The 17,784-nt window shown below is 45.4% G+C and overlaps 1 protein-coding gene across 7 annotated transcripts in view; it reads right to left on the bottom strand.

The window, feature by feature from the left end:
* Nucleotides 1-17,784, bottom strand: part of LOC121542758 (microtubule-associated protein RP/EB family member 3) — a 70,217-nt gene that overhangs the window by 33,158 nt on the left and 19,275 nt on the right. For 6 of the 7 annotated variants that reach the window (XM_041852289.2, XM_041852288.2, XM_045208563.1 and 3 more), the window contains 2 exons: nt 12,141-12,265; nt 11,778-11,923 (listed from right to left, as the gene is read on the bottom strand). In XM_041852289.2, the coding sequence (XP_041708223.1) occupies nt 11,778-11,923; nt 12,141-12,265 (271 nt within the window). Of the gene's footprint in view, nt 1-11,777; nt 11,924-12,140; nt 12,280-17,784 lie in introns of all 7 variants that reach the window. The other variant, XM_041852293.2, reaches the window with a different exon arrangement.

The following is a 17,784-nucleotide window of genomic DNA, read 5'->3' as shown; positions in this document are numbered from 1 at the left end:
GCAGTTAGCCACTGATTCCTTCCAAACCACTCATTGTTGAATTTGCGATTTCCAACTGGTTGTGTAATGTTTATGTCCAATGGCCGATGAGCACCGATACATTTTATCTATAATTTCTCTTCATTATATCTCTTCATATGACAAGGATTAAAAAGGATTTGCCAGTAGATTGTCGACTTGATTCATGATGATGACTGCTAGCTAAGATTTTGAAAGTGTGATGTTGACATGATCAGTCCAATCAAAGCTACTGTAGATTTGATGTCATTTTATCTGCGGCAAATGACCTTGAGCCTTCTTGGATGGGCACTTCTAATGTAACTCTATGGCAGCACCCAAGGGGCTTGAATTTTCGAGCTCTACCCTTAGACTTGGCGGTGACGTAGTGTCCCCGCGACATTACCAACCCCTACGCTCCGTATTTTCCGCTGGCTGCCCCACCACCACAGAAAGCACTGAGCTAGGCTGAAACACCTGCATTTTGGAGCTGCCTTACTCAATAAAGCAAAAAAGAGACCATGTTTGTATATTCAACTATGTTAAAATATGTCTAACAAATCTTCCGTAGATAATAAAGTAGGCTGTATTTTGAAGGATACACATGAAATTTAATTAGAACTATACAGTAAATCTCTGACCCAGTGGGTGTCTCTCTACAGATGTCTTGTCTGTCCTCAGAACATGCACCTCAGTATATTAACTCTATGATTTTTTGCATTGTTTGCAAACTGATATGTGACACGTATTAATGCAAAACTAACATTCAAAACAGGCAAGCCACTTTTTTTATTATTATTATTCATTTTTAGCTAAGAATGTAGAACTGCCTGGATCTAGTTTTGTCCCGTGGAATAAATATTGTGGATCTAAATGTTTTTCCTCATAACCCTGGACTATCGGACAACCATCTTATTACGTTTGCAGTCGCAACAAATAATCTGCTCAGACCCCAACCAAGGATCATCATAAGCAGTGCTATAAATTCTTGACAATCCAAAGATTCCTAGAGGCCCTTCCAGACTCCCTCCACCTACTCAAGGACGTTGGAGTATAAACATCAGTTAACCACCTAACTGAGGATCTAAATGTAACCTTGCGTAATACCCTAGATGCAGTCGCACCCCTAAAAACAAGAAATGTACTCCCTGGTACAATATATAAATACCCGAGTCCTGAAGCAAGCTTCCAAAAAATTGGAACGGAAATGGCGCTACACCAAACTGGAAGTCTTCCGACTAGCTTAGAAAGACAGTACCGTGCAATATCGAAGAGCCCTCACTGCTGCTCGATCATCCTATTTTTCCAACCTAATTGAGGAGAATAACAACAATCCAACATGTATTTTTGATGCTGTCACAAAGCTAACTAAAAAGCAGCATTCAACAAGAGAGGATGGCTTTCACATCAGCAGTGATGAATTCATTAACTTCTTTAACGAAAAGATCATGATCATTAGAAAGCAAATTACGGACTCCTCTTTGAATCTGCGTATTTCTCCAAACCTCAGTTATCCTGAGTCTGCACAGAACTGCCAGGAGACACTCAAGATCAATGGAGACACTCAAGTTTTTAAATCCTGTATCTCTTGACACATTCATGGAAATAGTCATGGCCTCTAAACCTTCAAGCTGCATACTGGACCCTATTCCAACTAAACTACTGAAAGAGCTACTTCCTGTGCTTGGCCTTCCTATGTTGAACATAATAAATGCTCCCTATCCTCTGGATGTGAACCAAACTCACTAAAAGTGGCAGTAATAAAGCCTCTCTTGATAAAGCCAAACCTTGACCCAGAAAATGTAAAAAACGATCTGCCTATATCGAATCTCCCATTCCTCTAAAAAAAAAGGTAGAAAAAGCTGTTGTGCAGCAACTCACTGCCTTCCTGAAGACAAATAATGTATAAGAAATGCTTCAGTCTGGTTTTAGACCCCATCATAGTACTGAGACTGCACTCGTGAAGGTGGTAAATTACCTTTTAATGGCGTCAGACCAAGGCTCTGCATCTGTCCTCGTGCTCCTAGACCTTAACGCTGCTTTTGACACCATCGATCACCACATTCCTTTGGAGAGATTAGAAGCCCTAATTGGTCGACACAGAGAAGTTCTTGCCTGGTTTAGATCTTATCTGTCTGAAAGATGTCAGATCATCTCTGTGGATGGTTTGTTCCTCAAGGTTCCGTTTTAGGACCACTATTGTTTTCACTATATATTCTACCTCTTGGTGATGTCATTCGGAAACACAATGTCAACTTTCACTGCTATGCAGACGACACACAGCTGGACATTTCGATGAAAAATAGTGAAGCCCCAAAATGTCCGACCCTGGAAGCCTGTGTTTCAGACATAAGTGGATGGCGGTACATTTTTTTACTTTTAAACTCGGACAAAACAGAGATGCTAGTTCTAGGTCCCAAGAAACAAAGAGATCTTCTGTTGGATCTGACTAAATAAAACTGTGAAGGACCTCAGCGTTACTCTGGACCCTGATCTCTCTTTTGACGAACATATCAATAATATTTCAAGGACAGCTTTTATCCATCTTCATAACATTGCAAAAAATCTGAAAATTTTTGTCAAAAAATGATGCAGAAAAGCTAATCCATGCTTTTGTCACTTCTAGATTAGACTACTGCAATACTCTACTCTCCGGCTACCCGAATAAAGCACTAAATAAACTCCAGTTAGACCTAAACACGGCTGCTAGAATCTGGACTAAAACCAAAAGATGTGATCATATTACTCCAGTGCTAGCCTCTCTACACTGGCTTCCTGTTAAGGCTAGGGCTGATTTCAAGGTTTTACTGCTAACCTACAAAGCATTACATGGGCTTGCTCCTACCTATCTCTCTGATTTGGTCCTGCCGTACATACCTACACGTACGCTACGGTCACAAGACGCAGGCCTCCTTATTGTCCCTAGAATTTCTAAGCAAACAGCTGGAGGCAGGGCTTTCTCCTATAGAGCTCCATTTTTATGGAATGGTCTGCCTATCCATGAGAGGGACTCGGTCTCAACCTGTAAGTCTTTACTGAAGACTCATCTCTTCAGTAGGTCCTATGATTGAGTGTAGTCTGGCCCAGGGGTGCGAAGGTGAACGGCAAGGCACTGGAGTGACGAACCGCCCTTGCTGTCTCTGCCTGGCCGGCTCCCCTCTCTCCACTGGGATTCTCTGCCTCTGACCCTAATACGGGGACTGAGTCACTGGCTTACTAGTGCTCTCCCATGCCGTCCCTAGGAGGGGTGAGTCACTTGAGTAGGTTGAAGCCAGAAATCTTGCTTGTTTGTAGGTGACCAAATACTTATTTTCCACCATAATTTGCAAATAAATTCATAAAAAAATCCTACAATGTGATTTTCTGGAGAAAAAAAATCTAATTTTGTCTGTCATAGTTGATGTGTACCTATGATGAAAATTACAGGCGTGTGGGAGAACTTGCACAATTGGTGGCTGACTAAATACTTTTTTCCCACACTGTATATCTATATATATATATATATCTCTATAAACTCAGCAAAAAAAGAAACGTCCCTTTTTCAGGACCCTGTCTTTCAAAGATAATTCGTAAAAATCCAAATAACTTCACATATCTTCATAGTAAAGGGTTTAAACACTGTTTCCCATGCTTGTTCAATGAACCATAAACAATTAATGAACATGCACCTGTGGAACGGTCGTTAAGACACTAACAGCTTACAGACGGTAGACAATTAAGGTCACAGTTATGAAAACTTAGGACACTAAAGAGGCCTTTCTACTGACTCTGAAAAACACCAAAAGAACGTGCCTTAGGCATGCTCCAAGGAGGCATGAGGACTGCAGATGTGTCCAGGGCAATAAATTGCAATGTCCGTACTGTGAGACGCCTAAGACAGCGCTACAGGGAGACAGGACGGACAGCTGATCGTCCTCGCATTGGCAGACCACGTGTAACAACACCTGCACAGGATCGGTACATCCGAACGTCACACCTGCGGGACAGGTACAGGATGGCAACAACAACTGCCCGAGTTACACCAGGAATGGCCAATCCCTCCATCAGTGCTCAGACTGTCTGCAATAGGCTGAGAGAGGCTGGACTGAGGGCTTGTAGGCCTGTTGTAAGGCAGGTCCTCACCAGTCATCACCGGCAACAACGTCGCCTATGGGCACAAACCCACTGTCGCTGGACTAGACAGGACTGGCAAAAAGTGCTCTTCACTGACGAGTCACGGTTTTGTCTCACCAGGGGTGATGGTCGGATTCACGCTTATCGTCAAAGGAATTAGCATTACACCGAGGCCTGTACTCTGGAGCGGGATCGATTTGGAGGTGGAGGGTTCGTCATGGTCTGGGGCGGTGTGTCACAGCATCATCGGACTGAGCTTGTTGTCATTGCAGGCGATCTCAACGCTGTGCGTTACAGGGAAGAGATCCTCCTCCCTCATGTGGTACCCTTCCTGCAGGCTCATCCTGACATGACCCTCCAGCATGACAATGCCACCAGCTATACTGCTCATTCTGTGCGTGATTTCAATGCAGCTGGTTACTGACTGTTACTTTTGATTTTGACCCCCCCTTTGTTCAGGGACACATTATTCAATTTCTGTTAGTCACATGTCTGTGGAACTTGTTCAGTTTATGTCTCAGTTGTTGAATCTTGTTACGTTCATACAAATATTTACATTGTCACCCCCTGACTCAGGGGACACTTATATGTTGAGTCAGGGTGTGTGTATTCTTTGTTTGTATATATTCTATGTTGTATATCTAGCATGTGTGGATCTATGTTGGCTGGTGTGGTTCCCAATCAGAGGCAGCTGTCGCTCGTTGTCTCTGATTGGGGCCCATACTTAAGCAGCCTATTGGCACAGTCTAGTTGTGGGATCTTGTTCCGGTTAAGGTATGTTGTGTGTGCTACCTTGGACTTCACATTTCGTTTCGTTTATTGTTTTGTCGTGGTGTTTTTTCAGTTAAAATAAACATGTATGCATATCACGCTGCGCCTTGGTCTGACCCGTCATTAAACGAACGTGACATACATGTTAAGATAAGAAAATAAACGCAGTTGACAGTGAGAGGACGTTTCTTTTTTTGCTGAGTTATATATATATATATATATATATAAATGATATGTAATCAAAGAAAAAATCTCAAACAAGTGCATGAGAAGAAAAAACGTATTTCACTAAATTTAAATAAAACGTATTTTACCAGTCTAAAGTCTCATCCTTTCAAAACCAGTCTGGTTCTGTGTCACTTTCACGGTCGGCTTTTGCTATAATCTCGTCCAAATCTGTATATCTGGACTTCGATTTAGCTTTTTCAGTGTTAGAAGCCACTGTTGTACTTAATAAAATTGCTGAAGACTTTGTAAAACTAAATCGAGCTGTGCGTAATGAAAACTCCTCTTGGTCCTTTACATTTTTTATGGAGAATGAGTCTCGTTGCGCGCGGGCTTAGCACAATGGCTTTTACTCATACAAAGGACCATCACATACTCATGTAAAGCCAGCTCAATGGCTATCTAGCTAGCTATGTTTCAAAACGATAGGTGGTCATTGGACCAAGATACAGTCAATCAAGTGAACACCGCCCGTCTCATTGGTGCATAATGAGGTCAGCCCTTGGTAGCCTATACGTCATGCAGGATGCTGAAAGAGTTCAGTTGCCTTCTGAGTATCTGAGGATCGCAGAAAAACAGAACTTGACCGGGTGAAACAAGGTGTAGCGTTTATATTATGTTTAAATGCTTTGTTGCAAGATGAACAAGTCGGAATTCAGGCGGAATGCTGTATACAACACGGATCGTGTTAGGATACAAAAATTGATTTTATCAAACAGAACTATGCTGGATTTTATCTCTGGGACCCTCAGGATGACAAATCAGAGCAAGATTACTGAATCTAAGGACATTATCTACCTTCAGAGGTGAATGTATCAAACCTGTCGCCGTGATAAAAGGGTTTTGTTGTTGTGCACTATCTTCTAACAATATAATTGTATTTTTTCGCTGTAATACCGACTGTAAATTGGACACTGCAGTTAGATTAACAATAATTTAAGCTTTCTGCTCATATAAGACATGTATATGTCCGTGAAAATGTGCTTTGGTTTACTTTACAACAGGAGTTATTACAAGAAGATGGTTGCATTCTAGTGAAGTATAGAGAGGAAGGGCCTGGGATATGTTAGAGGAGTAGAGGAGCCATCTGGTTAAGAACATCTCTACACTAGCAAGGCAGCCTGTAGTGGATTTAGTACTGAACTGAGGCAGCAGTAGAACACAGCACATCTCTACACTAGCAAGGCAGCCTGTAGAGGATTTACTACTGAACTGAGGCAGCAGTAGAACACAGCACATCTCTACACTAGCAAGGCAGCCTGTAGAGGATTTAGTACTGAACTGAGGCAGCAGTAGAACACAGCACATCTCTACACTAGCAAGGCAGCCTGTAGAGGATTTAGTACTGAACTGACTCTTGAATTTGAGGGCTACAGGAGAAAGAAGTAAAACGACCAGGAAACAGGTTGGACCTGATCTTTGATCAGCAGTCCTACTCTAAGACACTTTATGAATATGGGCCCAGGAGGACATGAACTGGCAATGTTTACTCACCCTCTCTGGCAATGGATCTGAGTTCTCCCAGCTTTGCAAAGCTCTCTCTGAAGGCTGGCTCCCCTTTTGCACCCTCTCCCATGGTTGAAAGACAATAAGATCCAACACAAATGTCTAGATCAGGAAGTATAACAACATGCATAGCTATGGACTTGCAAACAGAAGTCATCATACTGTCCATTACTGTCTGTAACGTTGAAACATTAGGTTGGAGCGAGGCATATGGCTAGCTAAAGTTAGCTGTTGGAGCGAGGCATACGGCTAGCTAAAGTTAGCTGTTGGAGCGAGGCATACGGCTAGCCAGTTAGCTGTTGGAGCGAGGCATACGGCTAGCCAGTTAGCTGTTGGAGCGAGGCATACGGCTAGCCAGTTAGCTGTTGGAGCGAGGCATACGGCTAGCCAGTTAGCTGTTGGAGCGAGGCATACGGCTAGCCAGTTAGCTGTTGGAGCGAGGCATATGGCTAGCCAGTTAGCTGTTGGAGCGAGGCATATGGCTAGCTACAGTTAGCTGTTGGAGCGAGGCATATGGCTAGCCAGTTAGCTGTTGGAGCGAGGCATACGGCTAGCCAGTTAGCTGTTGGAGCGAGGCATATGGCTAGCTACAGTTAGCTGTTGGAGCGAGGCATATGGCTAGCTACAGTTAGCTGTTGGAGCGAGGCATACGGCTAGCCAGTTAGCTGTTGGAGCGAGGCATACGGCTAGCCAGTTAGCTGTTGGAGCGAGGCATATGGCTAGCCAGTTAGCTGATGGAGCGAGGCATACGGCTAGCCAGTTAGCTGTTGGAGCGAGGCATATGGCTAGCCAGTTAGCTGTTGGAGCGAGGCATACGGCTAGCTAAAGTTAGCTTATTGTCTTTGAGAAGGTCTGTTACTTATGCACTCCTAGCTAGCTATTTAGTTAGTTGTTAGCTAGGAGCCAAATTAATGTTCAACATAACGTGGATTCGTTTGATATCAAATTATGTAGTTATATTTACTATTTGTATGTGGCGTGAACGTCATCCACAACAATCCCCATGAGGTTTTCTAGATAACATTACACTTGATGCCAGCATATTCCGTCACTTCAGCAAGCAAGTCTCTGGGCTACCAAAAACAATCTGGCAACGTCCATGGAGGATGTCTGTGTAAAGTTGCATAGCAGTGATCCCCAGCTTCACAGCCTCTCTGATCTGGTCCTCCAACAACGACACAACAGTGATCCCCAGCTTCACAGCCTCTCTGATCTGGTCCTCCAACAACGACACAACAGTGATCCCCAGCTTCACAGCCTCTCTGATCTGGTCCTCCAACAACGACACAACAGTGATCCCCAGCTTCACAGCCTCTCTGATCTGGTCCTCCAACAACGACACAACAGTGATCCCCAGCTTCACAGCCTCTCTGATCTGGTCCTCCAACAACCACACAACAGTGATCCCCAGCTTCACAGCCTCTCTGATCTGGTCCTCCAACAACGACACAACAGTGATCCCCAGCTTCACAGCCTCTCTGATCTGGTCCTCCAACAACCACACAACAGTGATCCCCAGCTTCACAGCCTCTCTGATCTGGTCCTCCAACAACCACACAACAGTGATCCCCAGCTTCACAGCCTCTCTGATCTGGTCCTCCAACAACCACACAACAGTGATCCCCAGCTTCACAGCCTCTCTGATTTGGTCCTCCAACAACGACACAACAGTGATCCCCAGCTTCACAGCCTCTCTGATCTGGTCCTCCAACAACCACACAACAGTGATCCCCAGCTTCACAGCCTCTCTGATCTGGTCCTCCAACAACCACACAACAGTGATCCCCAGCTTCACAGCCTCTCTGATCTGGTCCTCCAACAACCACACAACAGTGATCCCCAGCTTCACAGCCTCTCTGATCTGGTCCTCCAACAACCACACAACAGTGATCCCCAGCTTCACAGCCTCTCTGATCTGGTCCTCCAACAACCACACAACAGTGATCCCCAGCTTCACAGCCTCTCTGATCTGGTCCTCCAACAACCACACAACAGTGATCCCCAGCTTCACAGCCTCTCTGATCTGGTCCTCCAACAACCACACAACAGTGATCCCCAGCTTCACAGCCTCTCTGATCTGGTCCTCCAACAACCACACAACAGTGATCCCCAGCTTCACAGCCTCTCTGATCTGGTCCTCCAACAACGACACAACAGTGATCCCCAGCTTCACAGCCTCTCTGATCTGGTCCTCCAACAACGACACAGCAGTGATCCCCAGCTTCACAGCCTCTCTGATCTGGTCCTCCAACAACCACACAACAGTGATCCCCAGCTTCACAGCCTCTCTGATCTGGTCCTCCAACAACCACACAACAGTGATCCCCAGCTTCACAGCCTCTCTGATCTGGTCCTCCAACAACCACACAACAGTGATCCCCAGCTTCACAGCCTCTCTGATCTGGTCCTCCAACAACCACACAACAGTGATCCCCAGCTTCACAGCCTCTCTGATCTGGTCCTCCAACAACCACACAACAGTGATCCCCAGCTTCACAGCCTCTCTGATCTGGTCCTCCAACAACGACACAGCAGTGATCCCCAGCTTCACAGCCTCTCTGATCTGGTCCTCCAACAACGACACAGCAGTAATCCCCAGCTTCACAGCCTCTCTGATCTGGTCCTCCAACAACGACACAGCAGTGATCCCCAGCTTCACAGCCTCTCTGATCTGGTCCTCCAACAACCACACAACAGTGATCCCCAGCTTCACAGCCTCTCTGATCTGGTCCTCCAACAACCACACAGCAGTGATCCCCAGCTTCACAGCCTCTCTGATCTGGTCCTCCAACAACGACACAGCAGTGATCCCCAGCTTCACAGCCTCTCTGATCTGGTCCTCCAACAACGACACAGCAGTGATCCCCAGCTTCACAGCCTCTCTGATCTGGTCCTCCAACAACCACACAACAGTGATCCCCAGCTTCACAGCCTCTCTGATCTGGTCCTCCAACAACCACACAACAGTGATCCCCAGCTTCACAGCCTCTCTGATCTGGTCCTCCAACAACCACACAACAGTGATCCCCAGCTTCACAGCCTCTCTGATCTGGTCCTCCAACAACCACACAACAGTGATCCCCAGCTTCACAGCCTCTCTGATCTGGTCCTCCAACAACCACACAACAGTGATCCCCAGCTTCACAGCCTCTCTGATCTGGTCCTCCAACAACGACACAGCAGTGATCCCCAGCTTCACAGCCTCTCTGATCTGGTCCTCCAACAACCACACAGCAGTGATCCCCAGCTTCACAGCCTCTCTGATCTGGTCCTCCAACAACGACACAGCAGTGATCCCCAGCTTCACAGCCTCTCTGATCTGGTCCTCCAACAACCACACAACAGTGATCCCCAGCTTCACAGCCTCTCTGATCTGGTCCTCCAACAACCACACAACAGTGATCCCCAGCTTCACAGCCTCTCTGATCTGGTCCTCCAACAACCACACAGCAGTGATCCCCAGCTTCACAGCCTCTCTGATCTGGTCCTCCAACAACGACACAGCAGTGATCCCCAGCTTCACAGCCTCTCTGATCTGGTCCTCCAACAACGACACAGCAGTGATCCCCAGCTTCACAGCCTCTCTGATCTGGTCCTCCAACAACCACACAACAGTGATCCCCAGCTTCACAGCCTCTCTGATCTGGTCCTCCAACAACCACACAACAGTGATCCCCAGCTTCACAGCCTCTCTGATCTGGTCCTCCAACAACCACACAGCAGTGATCCCCAGCTTCACAGCCTCTCTGATCTGGTCCTCCAACAACCACACAGCAGTGATCCCCAGCTTCACAGCCTCTCTGATCTGGTCCTCCAACAACGACACAGCAGTGATCCCCAGCTTCACAGCCTCTCTGATCTGGTCCTCCAACAATCACACAGCAGTGATCCCCAGCTTCACAGCCTCTCTGATCTGGTCCTCCAACAACCACACAACAGGGAGATTTGGGTTCAGTCTGGAGAAGAGTGAAACAGTAGAGTCAATGCAGTTATCTGCAGATCTTTCAATGAAGTTATGTCCTGCAGTTCTGATATAAGTGCTGCCAACCTCCTCAAGAGCAGCCATTGTTGTTATGATTTGACTTCAGTGCTTCTCATGGTCGCCATCAACTAAACCACCCCAGATTATCAAGGACGCTGATTGGTCCGGCCATACGGTGCAAGGAGAGGGACGGGCTCAAGCGGTTTGAATGTGGTCGTGTCCAGACTGTATCCGTGTAGCCAAACACAATGTAAGCTCACAAGATCAGGATGGTTCATCAAATCCGCATTAGAGGAAACAGTCCGCATTAGAGGAAACAGTCCGCATTAGAGGAAACAGTCCGCATTAGAGGAAACAGGCCGCATTAGAGGAAACAGGCCGCATTAGAGGAAACAGTCCGCATTAGAGGAAACAGTCCGCATTAGAGGAAACAGGCCGCATTAGAGGAAACAGGCCGCATTAGAGGAAACAGGCCGCATTAGAGGAAACAGGCCGCATTAGAGGAAACAGGCCGCATTAGAGGAAACAGGCCGCATTAGAGGAAACAGGCCGCATTAGAGGAAACAGCGCCACTGTTGGCCTCAGCTGCTTTGTTATTGTTTTGTTGACCAAAGCGGAGGTGAGGAGCGTCCGGCAGGGCTAAAACAAAGTGCAGAACATATTCTGCTGTTCTATCCTGCATGCAATGATGTCAGAGGAAAAAAACAGTGTTCACTGTATACAGTAACTTCTCTGTCGTAATATCCCAAACAGACGTGACAGTTTCACCATTAATGATTCCAGCTTTAATATAATATCCCAAACAGACGTGACAGTTTCACCATTAATGATTCCCAGTTTTAATATAATATCCCAAACAGACGTGACAGTTTCACCATTAATGATTCCCAGTTTTAAAGTGACTTAATTGAGCTACACAATCAACTGTTCACACTTAAGGATGATGATGCACCTTGGAGGAGGCCTGTAGGTGTGTGTGTGTGTTTGGGTGAGGCACAGGAGGTTGGTCGCACCTTAATTAAGGAGGACAGACTCGTTGTAATGAGTGGAATGGTATCAAATACATCAAACACATGGTTTCCTTTAGACATTATTATGAGCTGTCCTCCCCACACCAGCCTCCTCTGGTGTGTGTGTGTGTGTGTGTGTGTTAGGGTGTGTGTGTGTGTGTGTATGTTGGTACCTTGTCTACCCCCATCCTCTTGAAGGAGGCCTGTAGGACCTTGAAGTTGTTGATGAACTCATGTTCCAGCCGGGCTGAGAACTTCACCTTCTTCAGCAGGACACAGCCAGGAAACAGCATGTCCATAAACTGACAATACGCTGCACCTATACACACACACACACACACACACACACACACACACACACACATAAACAAAGGACTAGGTTGTGATTAAATACTACAGTTGTATCAACATGAGGCATTTATAAGTTAGCACATATTGTTTATGAATATATGTAATGAAATATAATGAATTGTAATGATTGAGTGAGTGTGTTACCTGTAATATAATGAATTGTAATGATTGAGTGTGTATGTTACCTGAGCACAGTTGTTCTATCTTGGTGTAGGTGAGCTGTAGAGAGTCATTGACCCAGGCCAGCATGTCATGGCGACTCAGGTTCTCTACAGCCGAAGAGATGGAGAAGACATTCACCGCCATCACCCTGCAACACACAACCTTTTATATTACATCATTAGTCATGAATGTATAAGCCTAGTTAAAAACATGAAAATCATCTTATTTGAAATCTCACGTGCTGGATGCCACCCTGCTCTCCACGTGAAAAAAAGATTGCACATAATCTCATTACAACCACCTAAAGACACACACACACACACACACACACACACACACACACACGGCTCTCAGGTGAGAAAGAGAAGATCAGTGATACCTGCAGTCTGTGTCAGTCTAAAGAGAGGTAGATCAGTGATACAGTGGGGGGGAAAGTATTTAGTCAGCCACCAATTGTGCAAGTTCTCCCACTTAAAAAGATGAGGCCTGTAATTTTCATCATAGGTACACGTCAACTATGACAGACAAAATCCAGAAAATCAAATTGTAGGATTTTTTATGAATTTATTTGCAAATTATGGTGGAAAATAAGTATTTGGTCACCTACAAACAAGCAAGATTTCTGGCTCTCACAGACCTGTAACTTCTTCTTTAAGAGGCTCCTCTGTCCTCCACTCGTTACCTGTATTAATGGCACCTGTTTGAACTTGTTATCAGCATAAAGGACACCTGTCCACAACCTCAAACAGTCACACTCCAAACTCCACTATGGCCAAGACCAAAGAGTTGTCAAAGGACACCAGAAACAAAATTGTAGACCTGCACCAGGCTGGGAAGACTGAATCTGCAATAGGTAAGCAGCTTGGTTTGAAGAAATCAACTGTGGGAGCAATTATTAGGAAATGGAAGACATACAAGACCACTGATAATCTCCCTCGATCTGGGGCTCCACGCAAGATCTCACCCCGTGGGGTCAAAATGATCACAAGAACGGTGAGCAAAAATCCCAGACCCACACGGGGGGGACCTAGTGAATGACCTGCAGAGAGCTGGGACCAAAGTAACAAAGCCTACCATCAGTAACACACTACGCCGCCAGGGACTCAAATCCTGCAGTGCCACACGTGTCCCCCTGCTTAAGCCAGTACATGTCCAGGCCCGTCTGAAGTTTGCTAGAGTGCATTTGGATGAAATATGGTCAGATGAAACCAAAATATAACATTTTGGTAAAAACTCAACTCGTCGTGTCTGGAGGACAAAGAATGCTGAGTTGCATCCAAAGAACACCATACCTACTGTGAAGCATGGGGGTGGAAACATCATGCTTTGGGGCTGTTTTTCTGCAAAGGGACCAGGACGACTGATCCGTGTAAAGGAAAGAATGAATGGGGCCATGTATCGTGAGATTTTGAGTGAAAACCTCCTTCCATCAGCAAGGGCATTGAAGATGAAACGTGGCTGGGTCTTTCAGCATGACAATGATCCCAAACACATCGCCCGGGCAACGAAGGAGTGGCTTCGTAAGAAGCATTTCAAGGTCCTGGAGTGGCCTAGCCAGTCTCCAGATCTCAACCCCATAGAAAATCTTTGGAGGGAGTTGAAAGTCCGTGTTGCCCAGCGACAGCTCCAAAACATCACTGCTCTAGAGGAGATCTGCATGGAGGAATGGGCCAAAATACCAGCAACAGTGTGTGAAAACCTTGTGAAGACTTACAGAAAACGTTTGACCTGTGTCATTGCCAACAAAGGGTATATAACAAAGTATTGAGAAACTTTTGTTATTGACCAAATACTTATTTTCCACCATAATTTGCAAATAAATTCATTAAAAATCCTACAATGTGATTTTCTGGATTTTTTTTCTCATTTTGTCTGTCATAGTTGATGTGTACCTATGATGAAAATTACAGGCCTCTCTCATCTTTTTAAGTGGGAGAACTTGCACAATTGGTGGCTGACTAAATACTTTTTCCACCCACTGTACCTCCAGTCTATGTGTCAGTCTAAAGAGAAGAGAGGTAGATCAGTGATACCTCCAGGCAGAATATGAGGGTGGTGCGGACAGCCCATTACATCACTGGGACCGAGCTCCCTGCCATCCAGGACCTCTATATCAGGCGGTGTTATACTGACTCTACACACCCGCACACCCACTCACATACAATCATCATATACAGTGGGGAGAACAAGTATTTGATACACTGCCGATTTTGCAGGTTTTCCTACTTACAAAGCATGTAGAGATCTGTCATTTTTATCATAGGTACACTTCAACTGTGAGAGACGGAATCTAAAACAAAAATCCAGAAAATCACATTGTATGATTTTTAAGTAATTAATTTGCATTTTATTGCATGACATAAGTATTTGATCACCTACCAACCAGTAAGAATTCTGGCTCTCACAGACCTGTTAGATTTTCTTTAAGAAGCCCTCCTGTTCTCCACTCATTACCTGTATTAAATGCACTTGTTTGAACTCGTTACCTGTATAAAAGACACCTGTCCACACACTCAAACAGACTCCAACCTCTCCACAATGGCCAAGACCAGAGAGCTGTGTAAGGACATCAGGGCTAAAATTGTAGACCTGCACAAGGCTGGGATGGGCTACAGGACAATAGGCAAGCAGCTTGGTGAGAAGGCAACAACTGTTGGCGCAATTATTAGATTAGATTATAAATTCAAGATGGTCAATCACCCTCGGTCTGGGGCTCCATGCAAGATCTCACCCTGTGGGGCATCAATGATCATGAGGAAGGTGAGGGATCAGCCCAGAACTACACGGCAGGACCTGGTCAATGACCTGAAGAGAGCTGGGACCACAGTCTCAAAGAAAACCATTAGTAACACACTACGCCGTCATGGATTAAAATCCTGCAGCGCACGCAAGGTCCCCCTGCTCAAGCCAGCGCATGTCCAGGCCCATCTGAAGTTTGCCAATGACCATCTGGATGATCCAGAGGAGGAATGGGAGAAGGTCATGTGGTCTGATGAGACAAAAATATAGCTTTTTGGTCTAAACTCCACTCGCCGTGTTTGGAGGAAGAAGAAGGATGAGTACAACCCCAAGAACACCATCCCAACTGTGAAGCATGGAGGTGGAAATATAATTCTTTGGGGATGCTTTTCTGCAAAGGGGACAGGACGACTGCAGCGTATTGAGGGGAGGATGGATGGGGCCATGTATCGCGAGATCTTGGCCAACAACCTCCTTCCCTCAGTAAGAGCATTGAAGATGGGTCGTGGCTGGGTCTTCCAGCATGACAACGACCCGAAACACACAGCCAGGGCAACTAAGGAGTGGCTCCGTAAGAAGCATCTCAAGGTCCTGGAGTGGCCTAGCCAGTCTCCAGACCTGAACCCAATAGAAAATCTTTGGAGGGAGCTGAAAGTCCGTATTGCCCAGCGACAGCCCCGAAACCTGAAGGATCTGGAGAAGGTCTGTATGGAGGAGTGGGCCAAAATCCCTGCTGCAGTGTGTGCAAACCTGGTCAAGACCTACAGGAAACGTATGATCTCTGTAATTGCAAACAAAGGTTTCTGTCCCAAATATTAAGTTCTGCTTTTCTGATGTATCAAATACTTATGTCATGCAATAAAATGCAAATTAATTACTTAAAAATCATACAATGTGATTTTCTGGATTTTTGTTTTAGATTCTGTCTCTCACAATTGAAGTGTACCTATGATAAAAATACAGACCTCTACATGCTTTGTAAGTAGGAAAACCTGCAAAATCGGCAGTGTATCAAATACTTGTTCTCCCCACTGTATGCTGCTGCTACTCTGTTTATCATATATCCTGATAACTAGTCACCTTACCCCTATACACTGCATTCGGAAAGTATTCAGACCCCTTCCTTTTTCCACATTTTGTAATGTTACAGCCTTAATCTAAAAGTGATTAAATTATTTGTTTTCATCATCAATTTACACACAATACCCCATAATGACAAAGTGAAAACAGGTTTTTAGCCATTTTTGCAATAAAAAACAGAAATACCATTTTTTACATAAGTATTCAGACCCTTTGCTATGAGACTCGAAATTGAGCTCAGGTGCATCCTGTTTCCATTGATCATCCTTGAGATATTTCTACAACTTGATTGGAGTCCACCTGTGGTAAATTCAATTGATTGGACATGATTTGGAAAGGCACACACCTGTCTATATAAGGTCCCACAGTTGACAGTGCATGTCAGAGAAAAGAACAAGCCATGAGGTCGAAGGAATTGTCCGTAGAGCTCAGAGACAGGATTGTGTCGAGGTACAGATTTGGGGAAGGGTACCAAAACATTTCTGCAGCATTGAAGGTCCCCAAGAACACAGTGGCCTCCATCATTCTTAAATGGAAGAAGTTTGGAACCACCAAGACTCTTCCTAGAGCTGGCCGCCCGGCCAAACTAAGCAATCGGGGGAGAAGGGCCATGGTCAGGGAGGTGACCAAGAACTCGATGGACACTCTGACAGTGCTCCAGAGTTCCTCTGTGGAGATGGGAGAACCTTCCAGAAGGACAACCAGCTCTGCAGCACTCCACCAATCAGGCCTTTATGGTAGAGTGGCCAGACGGAAGCCACTCCTCAGTAAAAGGCACATAACAGCCCACTTGGAGTTTGCCAAAAGGCACCTAAAGACTCTCAGACTATGAGAAACAAGATTCTCTGGTCTGATGAAACCAAGATTGAACTCTTGGGCCTGAATGCCAAGCGTCACATCAGGAGCATCATGGTGTGGGGATATTTTTCAGCAGCAGGGACTGGGAGACTAGGCAGGATCGAAGGAAAGATGACCGGAGCAAAGTACAGAGAGATCCTTGATGAAAACCTGCTCCACAGCGCTCAGGACCTCAGACTGGGACGAAATTTCACCTTCCAACAGGACAACGACCCTAAGCACACAGCCAAGACAACGTAGGAGTGGCTTCGGGACAAGTCTCTGAATGTCCTTGAGTGGCCCAGCCAGAGCCCGGACTTTAACCCGATCGAACATCTCTGGAGAGACCTGAAAATAGCTGTGCAGCAACACTCCCCATCCAACCTGACAGAGCTTGAGAGGATCTGCAGAGAAGAAAGGGAGAAACTCCCCAAATACAGGTGTGCCAAGCTTGTAGCATCATACCCAAGAAGACTCGAGGCTGCAATCGCTGCCAAAGGTGCTTCAACAAAGTACAGAGTAAAGGGTCTGAATACTTACGTAAATGTGATATTTCAGTTTTAAATGTTAATACATTTGCAAATATTACTAAAAACCTGTTTTTGCTTTGTCATTATGGGGTATTGTGTGTAGATTGAGGGGGGAAAAAACAATTTAATCAATTTTAGAGTAAGGCTGTAACGTAACATTTTACATTTACATTTTAGTCATTTAGCAGACGCTCTTATCCAGAGCGACTTACAGTTAGTGAGTGCATAATTATTACTTTTTTTTCTTACTGGCCCCCCGTGGGAATCGAACCCACAACCCTGTCGTTGCAAGCACCGTGCTCTACCAACTGAGCTACAGGAGACCTTGTAACAATGTGGAAAAAGTCAAGGGGTCTGAATACTTTCCGAATGCACTGTAGATTTGATCCCATCTCGGTGAACTAATCCATTGCGGAGGCCTAGACTAAAAGCCAATTAATGCTTAATCTGAAAATGTGGCCGGTGGCTCCATATGGAAGGT

This window comes from Coregonus clupeaformis, chromosome 28, assembly GCF_020615455.1.
Source record: "Coregonus clupeaformis isolate EN_2021a chromosome 28, ASM2061545v1, whole genome shotgun sequence".
NCBI lineage: Eukaryota > Metazoa > Chordata > Actinopteri > Salmoniformes > Salmonidae > Coregonus > Coregonus clupeaformis.
The sequence above is the reverse complement of the archived record's forward strand: the minus strand, read 5'-3'. Positions and strand labels throughout refer to the sequence as shown.